Genomic DNA, 18,135 nt, shown 5'->3' with positions numbered 1-18,135 from the left:
TGTGATGATTTGTCCTCAGTTTCACTCTCCTATTTCCATGTCCTTGACTTCCTCTCCCTAAAGTAATTAGCTCCCACTCACACAACAAGAAAGCAGAGAGAACATCAACATAGAAGTAACTGAAGAAACAGAAGGTGCCCTGCACAGTAAAACAAGTTGTATCTTTCAACATAACCTAGTGGTTCTCAACTCTGGTTGCCTATTATGATCACCTCAGGAGCTTTCAAGTCTCCTGATGCCTAGGCTGCATTCCAAAGTTATTAAATAACAATCTCTGAGGATGGGACAAGGTATCAGTATTTGTTAAAGCTCCTCCAGGAAAATGCAATATGGAGTCAAGTTGAGACCACTACATTAAGTCTGACTGAACAGCTGCTCTCTCGTTTTTTATACAGAGAACTAATTCTAAATCTTGTTTTCTATACAGTATTTCAGAGGACTTCTTAAGTATTCCTAAACTCTAATCTCCTTTAAAATTAGGGAATTTCTTCCCTAGTAAAGGAAGGAGTAGGGGACGTTCTATTTCACTGGTGTAGGGAAGGAGTTCCTTTGCATATTCTCACATCTGCCAGGAGCTTCTTCTCCCTTTATAGACAGGAAAATCACGAAGACAAGTTTTGGGTTCCCATTAAGCAGGACGGACATTAGTCACAGACATCTGATTCCTGCAAGTTAAATGTCAAGGTGTCCTAGGTCCCCAAGGTTCCTTCTCCTACCTCCAGCAGGTCTATCATCCTGGTCATCTGGGAGTAGATAAGGACCCTATGTCCTTGAGACTTGAGCCGAGTCAGGAGGACATCAAGGGCATACAGCTTTCCACTGTCAGTGATGAGGCTCTCCTTGCCTGGGGAGAAGAAAAGGGGGGGGAGGGGGAAACTGTATTTAATTGAAGCAGCAAAATCACTCACTGCAGAGCTGTATGCAGCCAAAATTACGACAACCAGGATGCTTGTCATCATGAGAGCAGGAAAGTAGAGAAGAAGGCAAAGCACTGTTCAGTCATGATCCAGTAGGGCTCTGGGAAGAAGTATCCTGAAAGAGGGAGGTGTACGCTCCCTTCCAACGGACAGTTCCCGTTCAGGTATCTGCTGCTAAGACAAATGAAAGCTTCCCTGCTCCATGTGCTTACTCAGGGGATAAGAGGTACACGTGGACATCTAAGAGTGAGGTCTATGTCATATCTGCTCTAAGTGACTTGAGAAACTTGTTTTTCCTTCTTCATCCTATCTCTAGATATCTGTTTCTGCTGGTTCTGTGGCTAAATGGTTTACATCTCCTGAAAGCATGAGAATGTAGAGAAACGAGGGCTACTCTTGCCTGTCCCTAGAGACACTTAAATACTGAGAAACGCAAATACACATATCCATTCCTGCCCCTCTGTTTAAATCCAAACCCCTTCTCCTTGATGATTTCAAACAGGTTGGCTGGTAAATGTCATTATCCTAAACTGTAATTCAATAAAGACACTAAGGTTTGTTCAGCTTCTCAGAAGGACTGACTTTGGGTTTCTGTGAAATGGAAGCTGCTTTTACTCACTAACTTGTGCTTTCTCTTTCCTCCTCCCATTAAAAAGAAAAAATAAATAAATAAATAAAAAAGAGCATTTTAGCCAGAGATCTTTACAGAGCACTTAACTCTCAAATTTTCACCTTATCCATTCAGTATCATTCATCTCCCATCACATTTCAGGAAGGAGAGTTTCCTGTTTGCAGACTGGTCCATAAACATGCCCTGAACAATCACTGCTACTAAGAGGGGGAAGAAATGAAGCTGAAGGGGCCAGGAGATTTTAAGAGTATACGTGGAAGTGGCCGTGGGGTGCAAAAAGGGAGAGACAAAGGACAGGGAGAAGACACAACTAACCACTAAAAGTAAAAAAGGGATCTATTAAAAAAACCCCACAGTCTATCCCTAGTTTCTGGGTTCGAACGCATGGTTTTTTCCCCTCAGAACTGCAGAGGCTGACTGTTGAGAGCAATCCAAGAGTTCTCAATGGATTATTTCTCTGTTCTCGCCACTATCTGCCAAGTGCACAATCATTGTATAAACTGAACGAGAACGGATGTGCTGACAGCACCATAACAAATCATCAGCCCCTCTGTTTTTGCTACAAAGCCACAAGCCCTGGATGTTTACTCCTCTGCGCTGCTGCTTGCCTCTTCCCACCTTCGGAACGCTGCCAGGCCACATCTCTCCCTCCACCACCCCCTCCCTGATGCTGGGGCACACACCTTTGTTCAGCCTCTTTGTTTGGTCCTGTTTAGATTACTGAAATGCTCTTCTTTTTGTTGATCTCCTTACCAACACAATCAAACGACTGCAGCTGGGACAGAACCAAACGCTAGGCCCTCTCCTTGGCACCAGACAAGGAGGCCTGTGTGGATTCCAAGTCTGATCAGGCGACAACGCTTTCCTAACAACTTCAACATTTCTCCTTTAATTGGATTCCCTGGGATCCCTCAATTTTGATAGCTCCTAAACATTCCCCAGAGTTTCTTCCTTTTTTCATTAAAAGCACAGTAAGGTGGAAAAAAAAAAAGAGAAGCCCATATATTTTTCAGTCATTTAGTAGAGTGGGCAAGCTAAGCTCATCGGATTTCTCCAGCAGCCTGCTTTTCTCTCCATTCACATTTACTCCCTCCACACAAGTATCTTAAAGTATGTAAATCTGTCTCGTGTCTGCATTTTGAGAAGCTTCATCTCAAAATCATGATTCAATGGTTTTCACATATTCCTGCTTCCCACATCTCCTTTCCTTTGCTAACGAGAACAAACTGATGCTAAGAGGAGGAGGCTCAGAGATGAAGATGCACAAAGAACTCTGATGCACCTGAAAGAAGCAACAGTGGTGCCCATTGTTAGCTGTTCCTGTGTATGTGGGAAGTGAAAGCAGATGGACTGGATTTCTTTGGACTACCCTGAAAGAAAAGGCCTAAGCAGAAAGAGACTGCAGCAACAGCCTTCGAATACTGAAGCAAGGAACAAGATTTCTACTTCTCCGTTAAGCACGCTGGCTCAGCACCCAGTACTTGTCCTTAAAAAGATAGGCAGAAAAAAATGGGTTTTCTTTCCCTGCACACATTGGGGTCTTTTGGGCCTGGCATCCACTACCCAATTTTTCAGGAGCTACCAAAGTTGTGCTGGACAACAGCACCACCTGTTGCTAAGCAGGGCACAGAGCCAAGAAGAGCACAATTCCCTAGAAATTAGGCTGATTGTGCCAAGTCAAACCTCTCTTTAAAACAGGATCTCAAAATGTTGTACAGACCTATCCTACTTTCTTACAATATTGTCTACGATCCTATAGTACAATCTTAAAGTATTTTCACTTAGACACAAGTTCTTACTGGCCACAGTATAAGAGTCTGCTTAGGGACAAAATGAATATATCCCATGGCAGTATAACTAGGCTAACAGATGAAATAACTCCTTTTTCCAAGGAGAGGAGACTTCTGAAAGGACTGTACATCTTTCTCCTGGTAAAACAGGAGATGTATTCAAAGGTGTGAAATCCAGGAGATTTTGGTCTTTCGGGGACTACTAATGGAACCAACCCTTCCCAAGGAAACAGAAAATGTAAAAGTATAGAGAAAAAAGAGATAAAATACAGGTTCCAGTGACCCCACAACCCCCCACCCCTCGCTGCCCTGCCCCAGCCAGTCTACAGAGCACAATGGGGTCAGTGAGGAGCAGGTTGGTTCTCACAGTAAACAGCCAGTGAGGCTGGCGCTTTTTATCGATGCGAAAAGAACTCAGACACTTCCTGCTATTTAAACAAGGTCCATTTTTCTTTCAAAGAACAGGAAAAGCCACAAGAGATTCCCACAGCGCCAGCAGTAAGCCCTCTACTCCTATACTGGGAACTTAGGAGCCAGAGTGAAGAGAGGAGAAAGAAGAAATAAGGTGTTGTCTTGCTTCTTTCAACACCTGTGCTCATCTTCTGCCTGGGATTCGATGGTTTCCAGTCCTGCTGGATTTTAGTCCTCTACTGCCACTACCAACCAGGCCTGCTTTACAACTGGGCTTTCCCCTTGTTTTCCAACAGTTACACCTTCACCCACTGCTTTCAGGTATTCGAAGTCCGCTACGAGGCCGCACACTATATGGCTCTCATAAACTCAAAATGGCATCTTCTAGTCCAAAGCACACCCACAGCTACTACCAGGCTGACCCAAAGTCCCTTGACACTTGGCAGATTCTCTCTTTTGGACGCTCAGCTCTAGTTTACTTCCATTATATCCAGTAAAGAATACAAAGTATCAGAGAATCCAGACAACCAAAACTGACATGGTAGCTCTCAACTACCACTCCAATCCGCCAGCAGGTGTAAGCAAAGAACATAAGCCTATGAACTCTGTGTTCAGTTTCCTTAAAAGTAGTCTCACTAAAGCAAAGATGAAAACCTAGTTTCCTTTCAACCCTCGACCTTGACTCTAGGAGGTCTGGGAATCTGCTAGCATTTTGGCACAAAACACAGTGTTTTTCTTCTGGTTATCATTCAGATCTCTAGTGCTCCGTGCAGGACACTGTTTATGCTACTTCAACTAGGCTTTCTGAGAGTGACGACATTCTCATTCACCCTACTGGCAATGGCACAAGACAACTGTACTCACTCGACCTGGAGCCTTTCCTACCAAGTTTATTTCTACCCCCCCCTCTTTTTTAAGGGTGGCATTCCTTTCTCAGCTGTAAGCTTGTCAAAGGAGAGTACGTAAGCACAAATCTAAAAAACATTTCTCTCTTAAGTCATAAATTACTTCAGTATTTTTACCTATAAAGTTAGTAAGGGCAAAACAGGAAACAAACCCCAAGAACTTTGAATTCCAAATATCTAAAGCCACCACATGGAGTATCTCCTCGGTTCCTCTTCCCTTGCCAGAGCGGGCAAAACGCCAAGAGAACAGAGAACTTACCTGGAATCCTGATGAAAGACCAGCCATTCTGAGGCCTGATGCTCCACAGTCCTCCAGCTGGCTCTGGGAAGAACTGGGACCGTCGATTTAGCCACTCTGCCGCCAGTTCAGGGGCCCCATTTAACAAACACTGCTTGGCTGCCAGACTCCCTCCTTCCTTCAGCACTCGCCGCTCATATTCTGCACTTCGGTCATTGCAGTAAGAATCCAATGGCACTGCGGTAACCTGCAGTGAGACAGTCACATGAGATAGCTCTTGCACACTTCCTACACTCCAACTTTGAAATCAGACAAATGTGGATAATTCTTAGGTTAGTGGTTTTAACTTCCTTGTTCTGACAAATAAGCTGCCTCTAATAACTGACTCAGTGAGCTGGTCCAAGGAAAAGGCCAACCTCTTATTAACATGAATCTGCAGCAAACTAAAGATCCAGAGAGTGCAGGAGTTTGCAGAAAAACTGGGATACCAGGTCAGGAATAATTCTATCATGGTTCTATGCATCTCTGATCCAACTTTGCCACCTCCCCTCATTGCTGGATAGTGTTTTTGGTGAAATTCTATCAGCCATACACAGAATGGGGAGATCAGAAAGGGAGCTGGAGCTACGCAGTCATTACTAAAGAACGAAAAGAGTTATTTGCCTGGTGCATTTGAAGCTATCTTTAATGCTTTTCTGCCAAAATTCCCAAGTTTATCAAGACTTCTTTCTCCTCTCCCCTGACCAGGATGCTGACTGACAAACCTAATGAAAGATACGAGAACCTTTCTTGTAGGCCATAAGCTGGGATATGGTGGAGGGGGGTGGAGAAAGCAACTGCCAGAGACTGGTGGATTCATTTCCTGGCTAGGACAGAGGCTATGCACAAATTCTTATCTCCCCACAAGGTGCAACAACACTGAAATGCTGCCCTCCTCCCCCCCATGGAATAGAAGGCTCCCGCCAATTAAGAAACGGGCTTTTTAATCCTTTAGTGATCTGGGTCTATTCCCACTCTAATAAGCATCTGTGTATTCAGATAACTGTGAAATCACCTGATTAGAAGGCTGAGTTACCTTCTGTTGAAATTTGGAGGCTGTGATTAGCTGCAAGCTCAGGCTGATAAAAATGCTAAAGTCCCATTATATGCACTAAATTGCTCAGAAAAACCCTGGAGCAAGACCAAGAAATGGGGAGAAATTGGGTATAAGGAGCAAGTGCAGAGGAATGAGAGAGATCAGAACATAGAACACTGGCCGTACCTAGTTAGCTAGTTTTATTGTTGCTATTATTTCCCAGAAGTGAGACATTTAGGAAAATATATCTTGCTATTAACTTTTCTATCTTCATGCCCAACAATCTTTAGGGCAATGGAATGGTTGTCAAGTTTTGGTATGTGTAAGAACCTTCTTGGGAGCTTATCTAAAGTGCAGATTTTTAGGGCGCCTGGGTGGCTCAGTTGGTTAAGCGACTGCCTTCGGTTCAGGTCATGATCCTGGAGTCCCGGGATCGAGTCCCGCATCGGGCTCCCTGCTCAGCAGGGAGTCTGCTTCTCCCTCTGACCCTCCTCCCTCTCATGTGCTCTCTCTCTCAAATAAATAAATAAAATCTTAAAAAAAAAAAAAATAAAGTGCAGATTTTGATCCAGAAGATCTAAGGGACAAGCGAACAGCTCTAGGCTTTTAACGAACACCACGGCCCTCAGGCCAAGCCTTAATGCTGCCTTGGGGTACATTAATAGTCAGCTAGCTGACTATGGGGCTGCAGGTGCCTCTGCTGGAGACTAGAAGATACCAAAACAATAGAAAGAGCATCATTTACTAATACCACAGCGTCCTCTACTCTGGCTTATAGATGAAGCTGAACTGAGTTGGCTAGAGAACAGTGCCATCTACAGTCCAGACACAAAACTACAGGGAGGTGTTACAGCAAGCTGGGCCCCTGCAGCTCCAAAACCCAGACAGGCTCACATATCAGTTTCACACACAGTACTAGGCGCAGGTGTTGGTAATCTCAAGTGGTCATCTTTACCCACTCCAAAAGGAGTATGTTCTCTTACTTCCAACTTATTCCTTTTTCCCACCGAAAGCTGAACATAGACAAATGAAGACAGAAATAAAAAACAGGTAGATAGGGGCGCCTGGGTGGCTCTGTCGTTAAGCACCTGCCTTTGGCTCAGGTCATGATCCCAGGATCCTGGGATCGAGCCCCACATCGGGCTCCCTGCTCAGCAGGAAGCCTGCTTCTCCCTCTCCCACTCCCTATGCTTGTGTTCCCTCTCTCGTTGTGTCTCTGTCAAATAAATAAATAAAATATTTAAAAAAGTAAAAAAAAAATTTTTTTAAAAAAAGGTGAATAAAAACTGGATCTTTCCTGCTATGGCCTGTCCTGGCAGTAACTCAGCGGCTACCTACCATCTAGGGTATGAGTCCCAGAACCTCACAATCAATGGTGGTTGTACTTTAGTGACAGTGATATAAGCAGCAGTGGTTAGACTACAGAAGTTAGACTACTATACGACCAGTTCTATACAGTATATATACTTTTGGATGAATAAAGCACATTTACTCTTTTCTAACGAGAGACTCATACTGACCAATTTTACACTCAAGCATAACGACTTTGTTTTTGCTGCTGTTGTTTATTTTGTAGAAAAGCAGAACTTATACTGGAATTATATAGACTTTGGGGGGCACCTGGGTGGCTTAGTGGGTTAAGCGTCCGACTCCTGATTTCGGCTCAGATCATGAGCCGGGTCATAAGGCTGGGTCCCACATCATGCTCTGTGCTGGGTGTGCAGCCTGCTTAAGATTCTCTTTCCCTCTCCCTCTGCCCCTCCCCCACTTGCTCTCATGCACGCACTCTAAAATAAACAAACATACATACATATATATATATATATATGTATATATGTATAAGGCCCAGATTCTCCAGATGAAAAGCCAAAAGCTAGAAACTCAGCACAAAGGAACAGGGAACACTGACACAGGGAAAATGTTTTTCCTGCCTAGAACTCACTCCTAGGCACTCTTAAGAGTTTAAAAAGAAAACAACTTTCTCCAGTTATAAACTTTCACCTATTTTCCAATTTCATTTGGCTGATATCCTTCCAAGTCCAGGATTGAAAACTAGGTAGTATGCAAGGCCCAGATCTTAGTGAAATATTTTTTATGTTTTGATAAGCTTCTTTGGCAGGAGCCCTGGATCAAGATATATGCAGAATCACAGAATGTCATGTCGTAAGTACGTAAGCAGTGAACTCATGAGGTCCAAAAAGAGGCAAACAAGTCCACTTCTAATTAAACTGTGCTTCCCAAGTCAGCTCTATCCTAGACAGCCTCCACCCATTCTTCTAACCCCAAGTGGCCTTCCTGATAGCTCAGAAGCAGGGGGAGATGAAGCATGATATACCATTCTTCCCTCCCCACAAATGGAAATGCATACTCTCTTCAGTCTCACATGAGCTAACCTCTGTTTCTTGCTTCATTAACTTCCTAAACTATAGTATCTTCAAGGGCCATCTCCTCAAGCATTTAGCGCGTCCTTCCCGAGGACGTGTATACTCCTGCTCTGGCTCTAGGAAGCGTGACCACTCCAAGCGCTTCAGTTTTTTGGTAAGATGGATTTCCAGGGTCTTAGTTTATTAACCCTGCAGAATTATTTCCTCAGCTAATGAGAAAACAGCTCCTATAATTCCTTCCTTAGTGGCACAGTTCTTCCAGAACTGACCCTAAAGTTTCCACAGCATAAGACAGGGACATTAATTTGTTTTAGCTCAAGGCTAAGGTTAGACTTCAAAGGAAGTCAGTTTTCCCCACCACAGTTGGGTTAGAAATCAATATAAAATAATCAGGGTATCTCAGGATTACTCACACTCCAGGCCTGATCTGAAAGATAAAAGCTTGCATTATGAGTGTATAAATAAATATTCAGACATATTTAAAACTCCTCTTCCTGTCCATATAACCCTGGTATAATTACTCCCATTTCAGGTTTGGCATCTGCTATGTGAAGAAACTCTACAATTACAGAGGGAGGGGCTGAGTAGGAAAGGAGGGTCCTGGGACAGAGTGCTTCAGCCAAATGATACAAAGTTTTCTCCTGTTCCCTGCCCGCCACCCCACCTTTATGCTATTCTAGCATCCTTCAAGCTAGTCACTATTTACTGTCCTTTAGGGAAACAGCAGCATCAGGTATGATAGCTTAGATTTTGGGCTCCTCAGAAAACAAGTCCCCAGCTGTACAGCTGAGGTACTGCATGTGTGTGTTGGCAGAGTGGGGTTGTTCTTCAGAGTGGCTGGCTACAGAGCTCTGAGTGGAACAAATGAAGAATTTGTATGCCTGTAAATGCAATGACAGCCCAAGGCAGCTCACTTTTTAACTGGCTCTATAAATCACTAGGGATATGAGAAGTAAAAATATCTAGACATCCCTCTCTGAAATCTAGACTTCCTCTTGTAAGGCCTATCAGTATATACATCAGATTGGGAGGGTGAGAAGGAAATGAACCACACAACTATGAAACCTGAAGACCACTTTCTATAGAAGCAGCTGACTTTAGACGTTTTCTAGAAAAGGTGCATTTCCCTGCATTGACTTAAGCTTCAAAGACCAAAAATGCTTTGGAAGAACAGGATACATAGAAAATCTAAATACTTTTGGGCGTCTGGGTGGCTCAGTCGTTAAGCGTCTGCCTTCAGCTCAGGTCATGATCCCAGGGTCCTAGGATCGAGCCCTGCATCGGGCTTCCTGCTCCGCGGGAAACCTGCTTCTCCCTCTCCCACTCCCCCTGCTTGTGTTCCCTCTCTCACTGTGTCTCTCTCTGTCAAATAAATAAAATCTTAAAAAAAAAAAAAAAAGAAAGAAAGAAAATCTAAATACTTTCTATTTAGATAGCCAATATAAATCACAGCTGACAGTGGCCTGGGAATCAAGTTCATGTAGTACAGGTCAGCAGAAAGAAGGGAAGGCAGGCAGGAGTCAACAGGACTCAGTACCACCATCATCTCATTTCCATTCATCAACTTTCTTGGGACCCCCTGCCAGATTCTGACCTTAGATAACTTAATAAAGGATGCAAGCTGATGTAAATAATGACAGAAAAATATCACTAAGGAAGATTCAAAAGGCTCCACCTTCTTTAAACAGAACTGTGAACACAGCAGACCTTCTAGAATGAGTGGAGAAAACAAGGTAAAACACAGAAGGGTGAGAACGTCGGCCTCTTCAAGAGTTTTCCTGGCTAACTGAAAGATGCTCCTTAAAGCAAAAGGAAATGAGCTGGTAAGACAGAAACTTTTTCTCTGCTCTTACCACAGAGTCTGGCGCATTTCTACCCAGCCCTCTCCCTTCACATACTTGTTCAGAGTTGTAAGAGAGCTTCTGTCTAGCTCTGATCAACGACAGGAAAGAATGGGAAAGGTAAGCAGAGTAAAAAACTGCACTGTGAGAAGGGGAGCCTTTGCGGCGATGCTGAGGGCAATCACCAGAGTGCCCTGTTTTGATAAATGGAGTGTTAGGAAGGCTCTAACAGGTGCTCAATGTTGAAACCACAACAGAAACTGCTCCCAACCTGCAAATAAAACTATGACTGTTGAATGGTGAATAGAGAGCAACAGTCACTTTTCAGAGGGAACATACCTGTGAACCACAGTCTAGGCAGGGCTGCTGAGGAAAGCATGAGAACACCAGACTAAGAAGTTTCTTGATGCTGGAGTGTTATGTTTCCTTTTGTTATCTGGAGACTGCACTGAGGCGAGAAGGCCAGATCAAATCTCTCTCCCAATCTGGCCCCCTCCTCCAAAAAACCCTCAAAAGCCTCAATGCAGGTAACAAATGGCTCCCTCTCCTTTTCAAATATTCCACTGTCCCTGACCCTGCTGTTTGGTGATAATCTACCTGACAGATGGCTTGTTCCCATGGTAGTTTAGAGCCCCTGACTGAAGGAGAGGAACTACACAGGAGAGACATGGTCAGGGAAAGAAGCCGTTCTTATCTACCATGTAACAGTTCTCAAACCAACACAATTTAAAGGGAGGAGTACTGTCTTGGGAAAGCCAGGACCACGTATGTCCTCTAAATAGTGAGAATTTATGTTTCTTAAGGTCCAAACAGCTTAAAACAGTTCTGTTTAAGAAATGGATCTCTTAAAAGAGGGTTTATTCCTTCAAGTTTCATCTATTTTGTCTCTTCCCTCCTGTGGCACTTACTCGTGGACTGGCCACACACAAAAAAGATGGCAGTTCAGTGAGCAGGCAGCAACGAAGCGAGGAGGTAGCTGATCTCCGCTGATGGATGACCTGGTCTGAGTAGCCACTCACTGCTTTACAGTGGCTGCTGAAAACCAGAGACTACAAAACAGAAACGCAAATTAGTGCCACTGGCAAGTATGTTTAATGCAAGCAAAATGGAAAAAATGTCAAATATTAAACATCTGACTTAAACACATTCTTCTTAGTGAATATTAATTCTAATAAACAATAAACCAGTATTTAGAACCAAATGTATAATACAGCCAAAGCTCATGTTAATTTTAAACCATGGTTTTATTAATATACTGTAAGCCAAGTGGCATTTCTAATTCTACCTTTTTTTGGAAGAGATACTGTTAATTGTAAATAGTTAGAACATAACTTTCATTAGACAAAACAACGTATATGTGGGGGCAAGTTTGGTTCATTGGTTACACCATGGATGCAAACTCACGTCTTAAATTAAAAACATGATGGCTAACAATATTTCCTTCTAAATTTTTCTTCAAGGCCCATTTTTTTTTTTTAGTGATTTTATTTTTAAGTAATCTCTACAACCAACATATGTGGCTCAAACTTACAACCCCGAGATCAAGAGTCTTATACTCTACTTACCGACTGAACCAGCCAGGCATAAGGCACATCTGTTTAGCATCACACATGTATATTAACAGTGTATGTATAGCTGACCGTTGAAGAACATGGGTTTGAAATGTGTGGATCCACTTATACACGTTTTTTTTTCCCAAAAATAACTCAACAATACTGTAAATGTATTTTCCTTATGATTTTATTTATTTATTTATTATTATTATTTTTTAAAGATTTTATTTATTTATTTGAGACAGAGAGAATGAGAGAGAGAGAGAGCGCACATGAGAGGGGGGAGGGTCAGAGGGAGAAGCAGGCTCCCTGCCGAGCAGGGAGCCCAATGTGGGACTCGATCCAGGGACTCCAGGATCATGACCTGAGCCGAAGGCAGTTGCTTAACCAACTGAGCCACCCAGGCGCCCTCCTTATGATTTTAGTAACATTTTCTTTAGCTTACTTTGTTGTAAGAATACAGTATATAACACATATACAAAATATGTGTTAACTGGCTGTTTATGTTATTGGTAAGGCTTCCTGTCAACAACAGGAGGCTGTTGGTAGTTAAGTTTTGGGGGAGTAAAACGTTATACGTGGATTTTTGACTGCAGAGAGGGTCAACATCCCTAACCCCTGTGTTGTTCAAGAGTCAACTGTAGTTCTAGCAAGGTTAGCTGTTTCATTTATTCAGTGACATCAATACAAGTGGTCAGGAAAAGAAAACAATATTGCTTTAGTTCTTTTATCTGACCATTTTTAAAAAAACAAATTCTTCATTTACATTACATTATCAATACATTTTAACAGACTAAAAGCTCATAGTAAAGCTTCAGTTTATAAGCTTTCACGAGAAAGATTTTTTAAAAGTATGGAATGTTGGGGCGCCTGGGTGGCTCAGTTGGTTAAGCATCTGCCTTTGGCTCAGGTCATGATCCCAGAGTCCTGGGATCAAGCCCCTCAACAGGCTTCCTGCTCAGCGGGGAGCCTGCTCCTCCCTTTCCTCCCCACTAGTGCCCTTTGTTGCTATCTCTGTCTCTCTCTCTCAAAATAAATAAATAAAATCTTTAAAAAATTTTTTTAAAAGTATGGAATGTTCTCGTAAAAGAATCTGTCAGTGGGATTATACTGTTCTTTACTGCAGATGCAATTCTTTCTTCAGTGCAATGTTAGACATTTTATCTTTGGATCTTCATTCTTGACTACTTCACTTTTTTTCTTTATTGTTTTCTCAGATAAGGCAGGTTGGTAACCTAAATAACCATACAGATGAAGATAATACATACACAAGGCAGGCAAATTTGTACATTGGTACAAGGTCAAGAAAACAAACTGCAAGATGAACAGTAACCAGGACTCTGTACAGAAGAATAGTTACAATTCCAGTACCAAAAGCTTCCAGGACCAAATCTCTTCAAGGCTTCTTTGTTCAGTAGGTATCTTTTCCCAAAGTAAATGGGCTCTTCAGGATCACACTTTGAGAGAAGCCATCTTAAGTTGTCTACCAGGATATGTGTATCATAATCTGCTTTCCAAAAACCGATCAGCATTTTCTGAATAATGGTCATGAACAAACTGAAAGGCCTGAACTGTTTCTAGGAGAGTTGGGCTGTCTCCAGTGGTTTCTAACCACACTGTATGGAAGTCTTTACAATGCTTTATTACAACATTAGGTCCACGTAGCTTTGACATGTTTGATATTTTCCTCTAGATGTGGATGTCCCTGTCATTACCCAGAAAAGAATTTTAACCTTCTGATAGTTTTTCAATAATATCTGCGTTCTCATCTTTATGTTGGCTAGCATCTGCATTGAAGTTCATCCGCCTCGATGTCCATTACCTTCTGAATGCCTAGTGTAAGGATCATTACAAAGATTATTAGACCAGGTATCACCCTGTTCTTCCAATACTAGATACTGGATAGGTAAGAACATACACTTAAAACAATCCTATCCTAATGCACAGATGAAGACAGTCAATCCTCTTGTTTTCTGCAAGCACATTTTCTATTATTGGTGTTAAGCACCCTTGCCCCTCCTAGGGGGTGGAGAGAAAAGAGTCTAGTTTACTGCTCATGTCATCGAGCTACAGTAGTAGTTCAGGACTGCTAGTTAGGGTGTCTACTGCCACTCAGGGGACTGAGGCAGCAGCAGTAGCTGACCTAAACACCTCTGAACTGCTTACTAACTAATAAAGAGCAGTAACTAAGCAATGTCTCTGCCAGGGATCTCTTAAGTATTTTAAGTATTCTCAAATGGCAAAATTCAACAAAGCCTGTTTCTTACTTCATTCCCAGAATATAAAGATAAAAGATGAAAGAATGAACATTTCCTTCAATTATTTTCTCTTCAACATTATAGTTATTAGTAAAAAAGAGTTACAACAGTCACTGTAGGGAGTCCTTTTAACACAGTATGTTATTTGTGACACCTTTCCGGAAAAAGTCTAATGATAATTCTATTCCCGGGGTGGTCATTCCCAAATAAAACATGTTCACTTGTCTTACATGAGCTAGGTTAAAATGATATTCTCACTGGAAGTCATTAAAGGCAGGGTGATTTGTAGCTTTGATTTTAGATTAAAAAAAAATTCACTAGCTCAAAATGCTCATGCACAGCCTTAGCTTTAGAGAAACCCTGACCACCTCCCCAGCATATTTTACTCAGTCTATACTTTTCTACATTATTTTCTCTTAACCTTGGTTCCATCAATTCTTCCTTAGGATAGGTGGTCCTTAATACCACATTACCCACATTCCTTTCACATAATGACATGAACTACTAGACACTGCTACCTACAAAAAAATTTAATGCTTAACACAGAAGAACACAAAGGACACCTTAAACACCACTGCATAAGATGCTTGGGTGAGCAGGTGAAGGAGGGACAGAAAAGAAGTTTCATTACTGCTTTAGTCTGTTTTGGCCTAGAACAAATTAGAAAAAAGACACAGAATGTCACACTACGGGAGACATGATTTGGTTATGATGTGGTCACACATCTGCTGTTCTGTTGTCCCTTCCTCATGCTCTTGAGGGTCTTCATTACCCTGTAGGCACTGGCAGCTATATGTGTCTTGCTACCAGAACGACAACATGCACATAGCAGAGAAGTTAGGCTTTTGTCTTTTGGCACTATACAAAAGTCTCAGTGGAAAATCAGTAGGGCAGGAAGATAGGCCCCACACCTGTGAACTTCTTGCCACAGTATAGCACAGAAAACACACAGATGTTTTTCCCCTCAGATATAGACTTACCCACTTAACAAGGGGCCATACTTTATTCTCCACGTCTTGTTTAAAATTAAAAGGAACATTTATGTTACCATTAGGTCTTCATTACTCAAATTAATTTTCTGCTTTTGTTCTTAAAGAATACATCAAACATAGGTATAGAGAAAAGGTCTCACTTTATTATTATTATTATTTTGCTTTTTAAGCTTTTATTTTAATTCCAGTTAGTTAACATACAGTGTTATATTAGATTCAGGTGTACAATATAGTGATTCAACATTTCCATAAATCACCCGGTGCTGTCACGACAAGTGCACTCCTCATCAACCTTCCCCCAACCCCCTTCCCCTCTGGTAACTGTCAGTTTGTTCTATAAAATTAAGAGTCTGTGAGGAAAGGTCTCACCTTAAATGAAAGGGTGTAGTGTTTATAGATCAACTGCTAGACTAAATGGATTCTATTTTCAGGTATTTTAAGTGACCAAACAAAAAGAGAGAAAATAAAGCACAGAAAAACCCTGAATACAATGGCTTCCCAGAGTTTTCCACAAGGGGCGTTGGCAGCTTTCATGATCTCAGGAAATAATAACATACATAAATACTCTAGTTGCAAATTAACATTTAGCAGATGAGCTTTTTAAAACCTCCTGTTTGGGATTCTTCATCAATAGCCAGTCAAAGCTCTCTAAGCATAAAATAGAGAACAGTGTTTAAAACTTAAACACACACCACTCTTTTCAAAAACAATTCTTTATGTTTAGATCCTTTTGCATATTTTAAATTGCAAAATCTGAACTGCCCCCAATTTTTATGACCTAGCTCACAAAAGCTGTGGAGTATGTAAAGCTTTTGACACACATGATGCCTAAGTGGCTATTACCATGACAACAGTTCCACTGAGACAGATACAGGAGATGGAATCAATGCTGGTACAGGTTTCCCTTGCTACCTGAAAGTAGAGAATTCCTCTGAAAACTTTTGTAAGCTGAAATAGCATAAAGCAAAGAAGCAATTACAATTAAACTCTATGGAAAAAATTTTGAGCATTCCCAGACCCCCCAAAATCGCTTTTCCGATACCTTAGGACACACCTTGCTAACGGATGCACAAAATAAACTGAGATACAGCACAGACGCACACAGACATGGCTGAAAGCTATGGTAGCTGGATGCTGAGTCTAGTGCCTGGGCAGGGAGCTGGGCCGTGCCGCTCTCACTGCTCTGGGGCACGGGGCTCTGTAAGGGCTCCGTGCCAAACAAATGCTGAATGCTACTTCCGCTTTTTGCCTTTTTTTGGAAAAAGCAAAAGTCCTCTTCAGATCTCTTTTGAGTAGTGAAACAGGTATGAATGTAGGTCCTTCTTAAAAGCCAAATGGCATAACCGTGAACTTTTGAAAAGAGAGGGACACCCTGTACTCTGCTTCTGCCCATCATCATAAAATCTGCTTTGCCTCCCCAAAAGATGACTACATGGTATATATCCTACAGATTCTGGATTTTCTTTATTCTTCTAAGCAAAACAAGATTAAAATATGTGTGAAACTTGTATTCTTTAACCCCTACAAAACTGTACAAGAAAGGAGCTCTGCCCAGAGCTCACAGTGGGGAAGGAGGTGTGTGAGATTGAATTTATGAAGAATTTGAACTAACTACTTTTCCTTCTTAAAATTCTCACCAGTACAGCTGGGTGGAACACAATAAAATTCAGTGGAACACAGTGAATCATGCTGGCTTTTGTTTCACAAGTATCATAAGAGAAAAAAATATCAGACAAGCATTCATGTCAAGTAAGAGAGTTTAAAAGACCCTAAACTTTGTTTAAAACACCTCTAAATGTCATCCGATCTGTATCCTTAGCCTAGTTCCTTAGTTCCTTCATGTGTATTTATCATCCCAAAGCCAGTATTATGAGAATAGTACTTCCTTGAACTCTGTAACACAGAATTCGAACCTAACATTCACTGCAGAGAACAAGGGTTTTACAGGCACCCCTGGGAAAAAAGCTTCTCACTGTCCAGATTCATTCATATCCACGGTGGGAAAGAAGGAGGTGAGGACTGGGTTAGACCGCTGGATGACTCAGTAGTATGGGATCTGAGATAGCTTACCAGGAACAAAATGACAACATGTAGCTAAGTCAACACTCATTACCTGTCTTCCCAGAGGAATAAGAACAAAGCCTTTACCTGGATCCAATGATAGGAAGCTGTATTTAGGAGACAGGCTGCTGGAACAATAATTACTACTCTTCATAAAACAAATGAAGGCACAGTGAAGAATGAAGAATTTTCTGCAATAAGAGGACAAAGCTGCATGTGGAAAAATTAATTCAAAGCTTATTTGGTAGCTTTAAAGGAATTTTATGGGGCGCCAGGGTGGCTCAGTTGTTAAGCATCTGCCTTCGGCTTAGGTCATGATCCCAGGGTGCTGGGATCGAGCCCCATGTCGGGCTCCCTGCTCAGCGGGGAGCCTGCTTCTCCCGTTCCCCCTGTTTGTATTCCCTCTCTCGCTCTCTGTCAAATAAACAAACAAAATCTTAAAAAAAAAATAAATAAATAAAGGAATTTTACTTGAAATTATTATTTGAATAGTACAAGAGAAAGAATTCTACACTTGCTTCCAATTTTAGCATTTCCCGTGGTCTTTGCTCTCAGGTCTATCCACTCAAGAATAACCCCAAGGGTGCCTGGCTGGCTCAATCAGTAGAGCATGCCACTCTTGACCTCTCAGGGTTGTGAGTTTGGGCCCTATGTAGGGGGTAGAGATTACTTAAAAAAAGGGGGGGGTGCCTGGGTGGCTCAGTCATTAAGTGTCTGCCTTCGGCTCAAGTCATGATCCCAGGATCCTGGGATCGAGCCCCACGTCAAGCTGGCTCCCTGTTCCGCGGGAAGCCTGCTTCTCCCTCTCCCACTCCCCCTGCTTATGTTCCCTCTCTGGCTGTGTCTCTCTGTCAAATAAATAAATAAAATCTTAAAAAAAAAAAAAAAAAGAATAACCCCAAACTTCATCTTTAAAAACTGATCTTGAACATGGAATCACTTGTATATTCTTCCATCAAAACTTTGTTTTTTTTTTTAAAGATTTTATTTATTTATTTATTTGAGAGAGAGAGAGAGAGAGAGAAACAGCATGAGAGGGGATAGGGTCAGAGGGAGAAGCAGGCTCCCCGCTGAGCCAG

At 42.0% G+C, this 18,135-nt stretch overlaps 1 protein-coding gene and 1 long non-coding RNA gene across 8 annotated transcripts in view; one reads left to right on the top strand and one right to left on the bottom strand.

Annotated features, from left to right (window-relative positions):
* Nucleotides 1-18,135, bottom strand: part of INO80 (INO80 complex ATPase subunit) — a 136,658-nt gene that overhangs the window by 34,555 nt on the left and 83,968 nt on the right. For all 7 annotated transcript variants that reach the window (XM_064570665.1, XM_064570664.1, XM_064570661.1 and 4 more), the window contains 3 exons: nt 11,101-11,241; nt 4,914-5,139; nt 717-844 (listed from right to left, as the gene is read on the bottom strand). In XM_064570665.1, coding sequence (XP_064426735.1) covers nt 717-844; nt 4,914-5,139; nt 11,101-11,241 — 495 coding nt within the window. The remainder of the gene's footprint in view (nt 1-716; nt 845-4,913; nt 5,140-11,100; nt 11,242-18,135) is intronic.
* On the top strand, nt 10,181-17,245 carry LOC135361586 (uncharacterized). The gene is made up of 3 exons (XR_010405051.1): nt 10,181-10,312; nt 12,963-13,159; nt 17,121-17,245. It is a non-coding gene; the product is annotated as an uncharacterized LOC135361586 (long non-coding RNA).

This window comes from Mirounga angustirostris, unplaced genomic scaffold, assembly GCF_029215605.1.
Source record: "Mirounga angustirostris isolate CCGP_5_RB_7025 unplaced genomic scaffold, mMirAng1.0.hap1 SCAF_9, whole genome shotgun sequence".
Taxonomy (NCBI): Eukaryota; Metazoa; Chordata; class Mammalia; order Carnivora; family Phocidae; genus Mirounga; species Mirounga angustirostris.
This window is presented reverse-complemented; position numbering and strand designations above follow the sequence as displayed.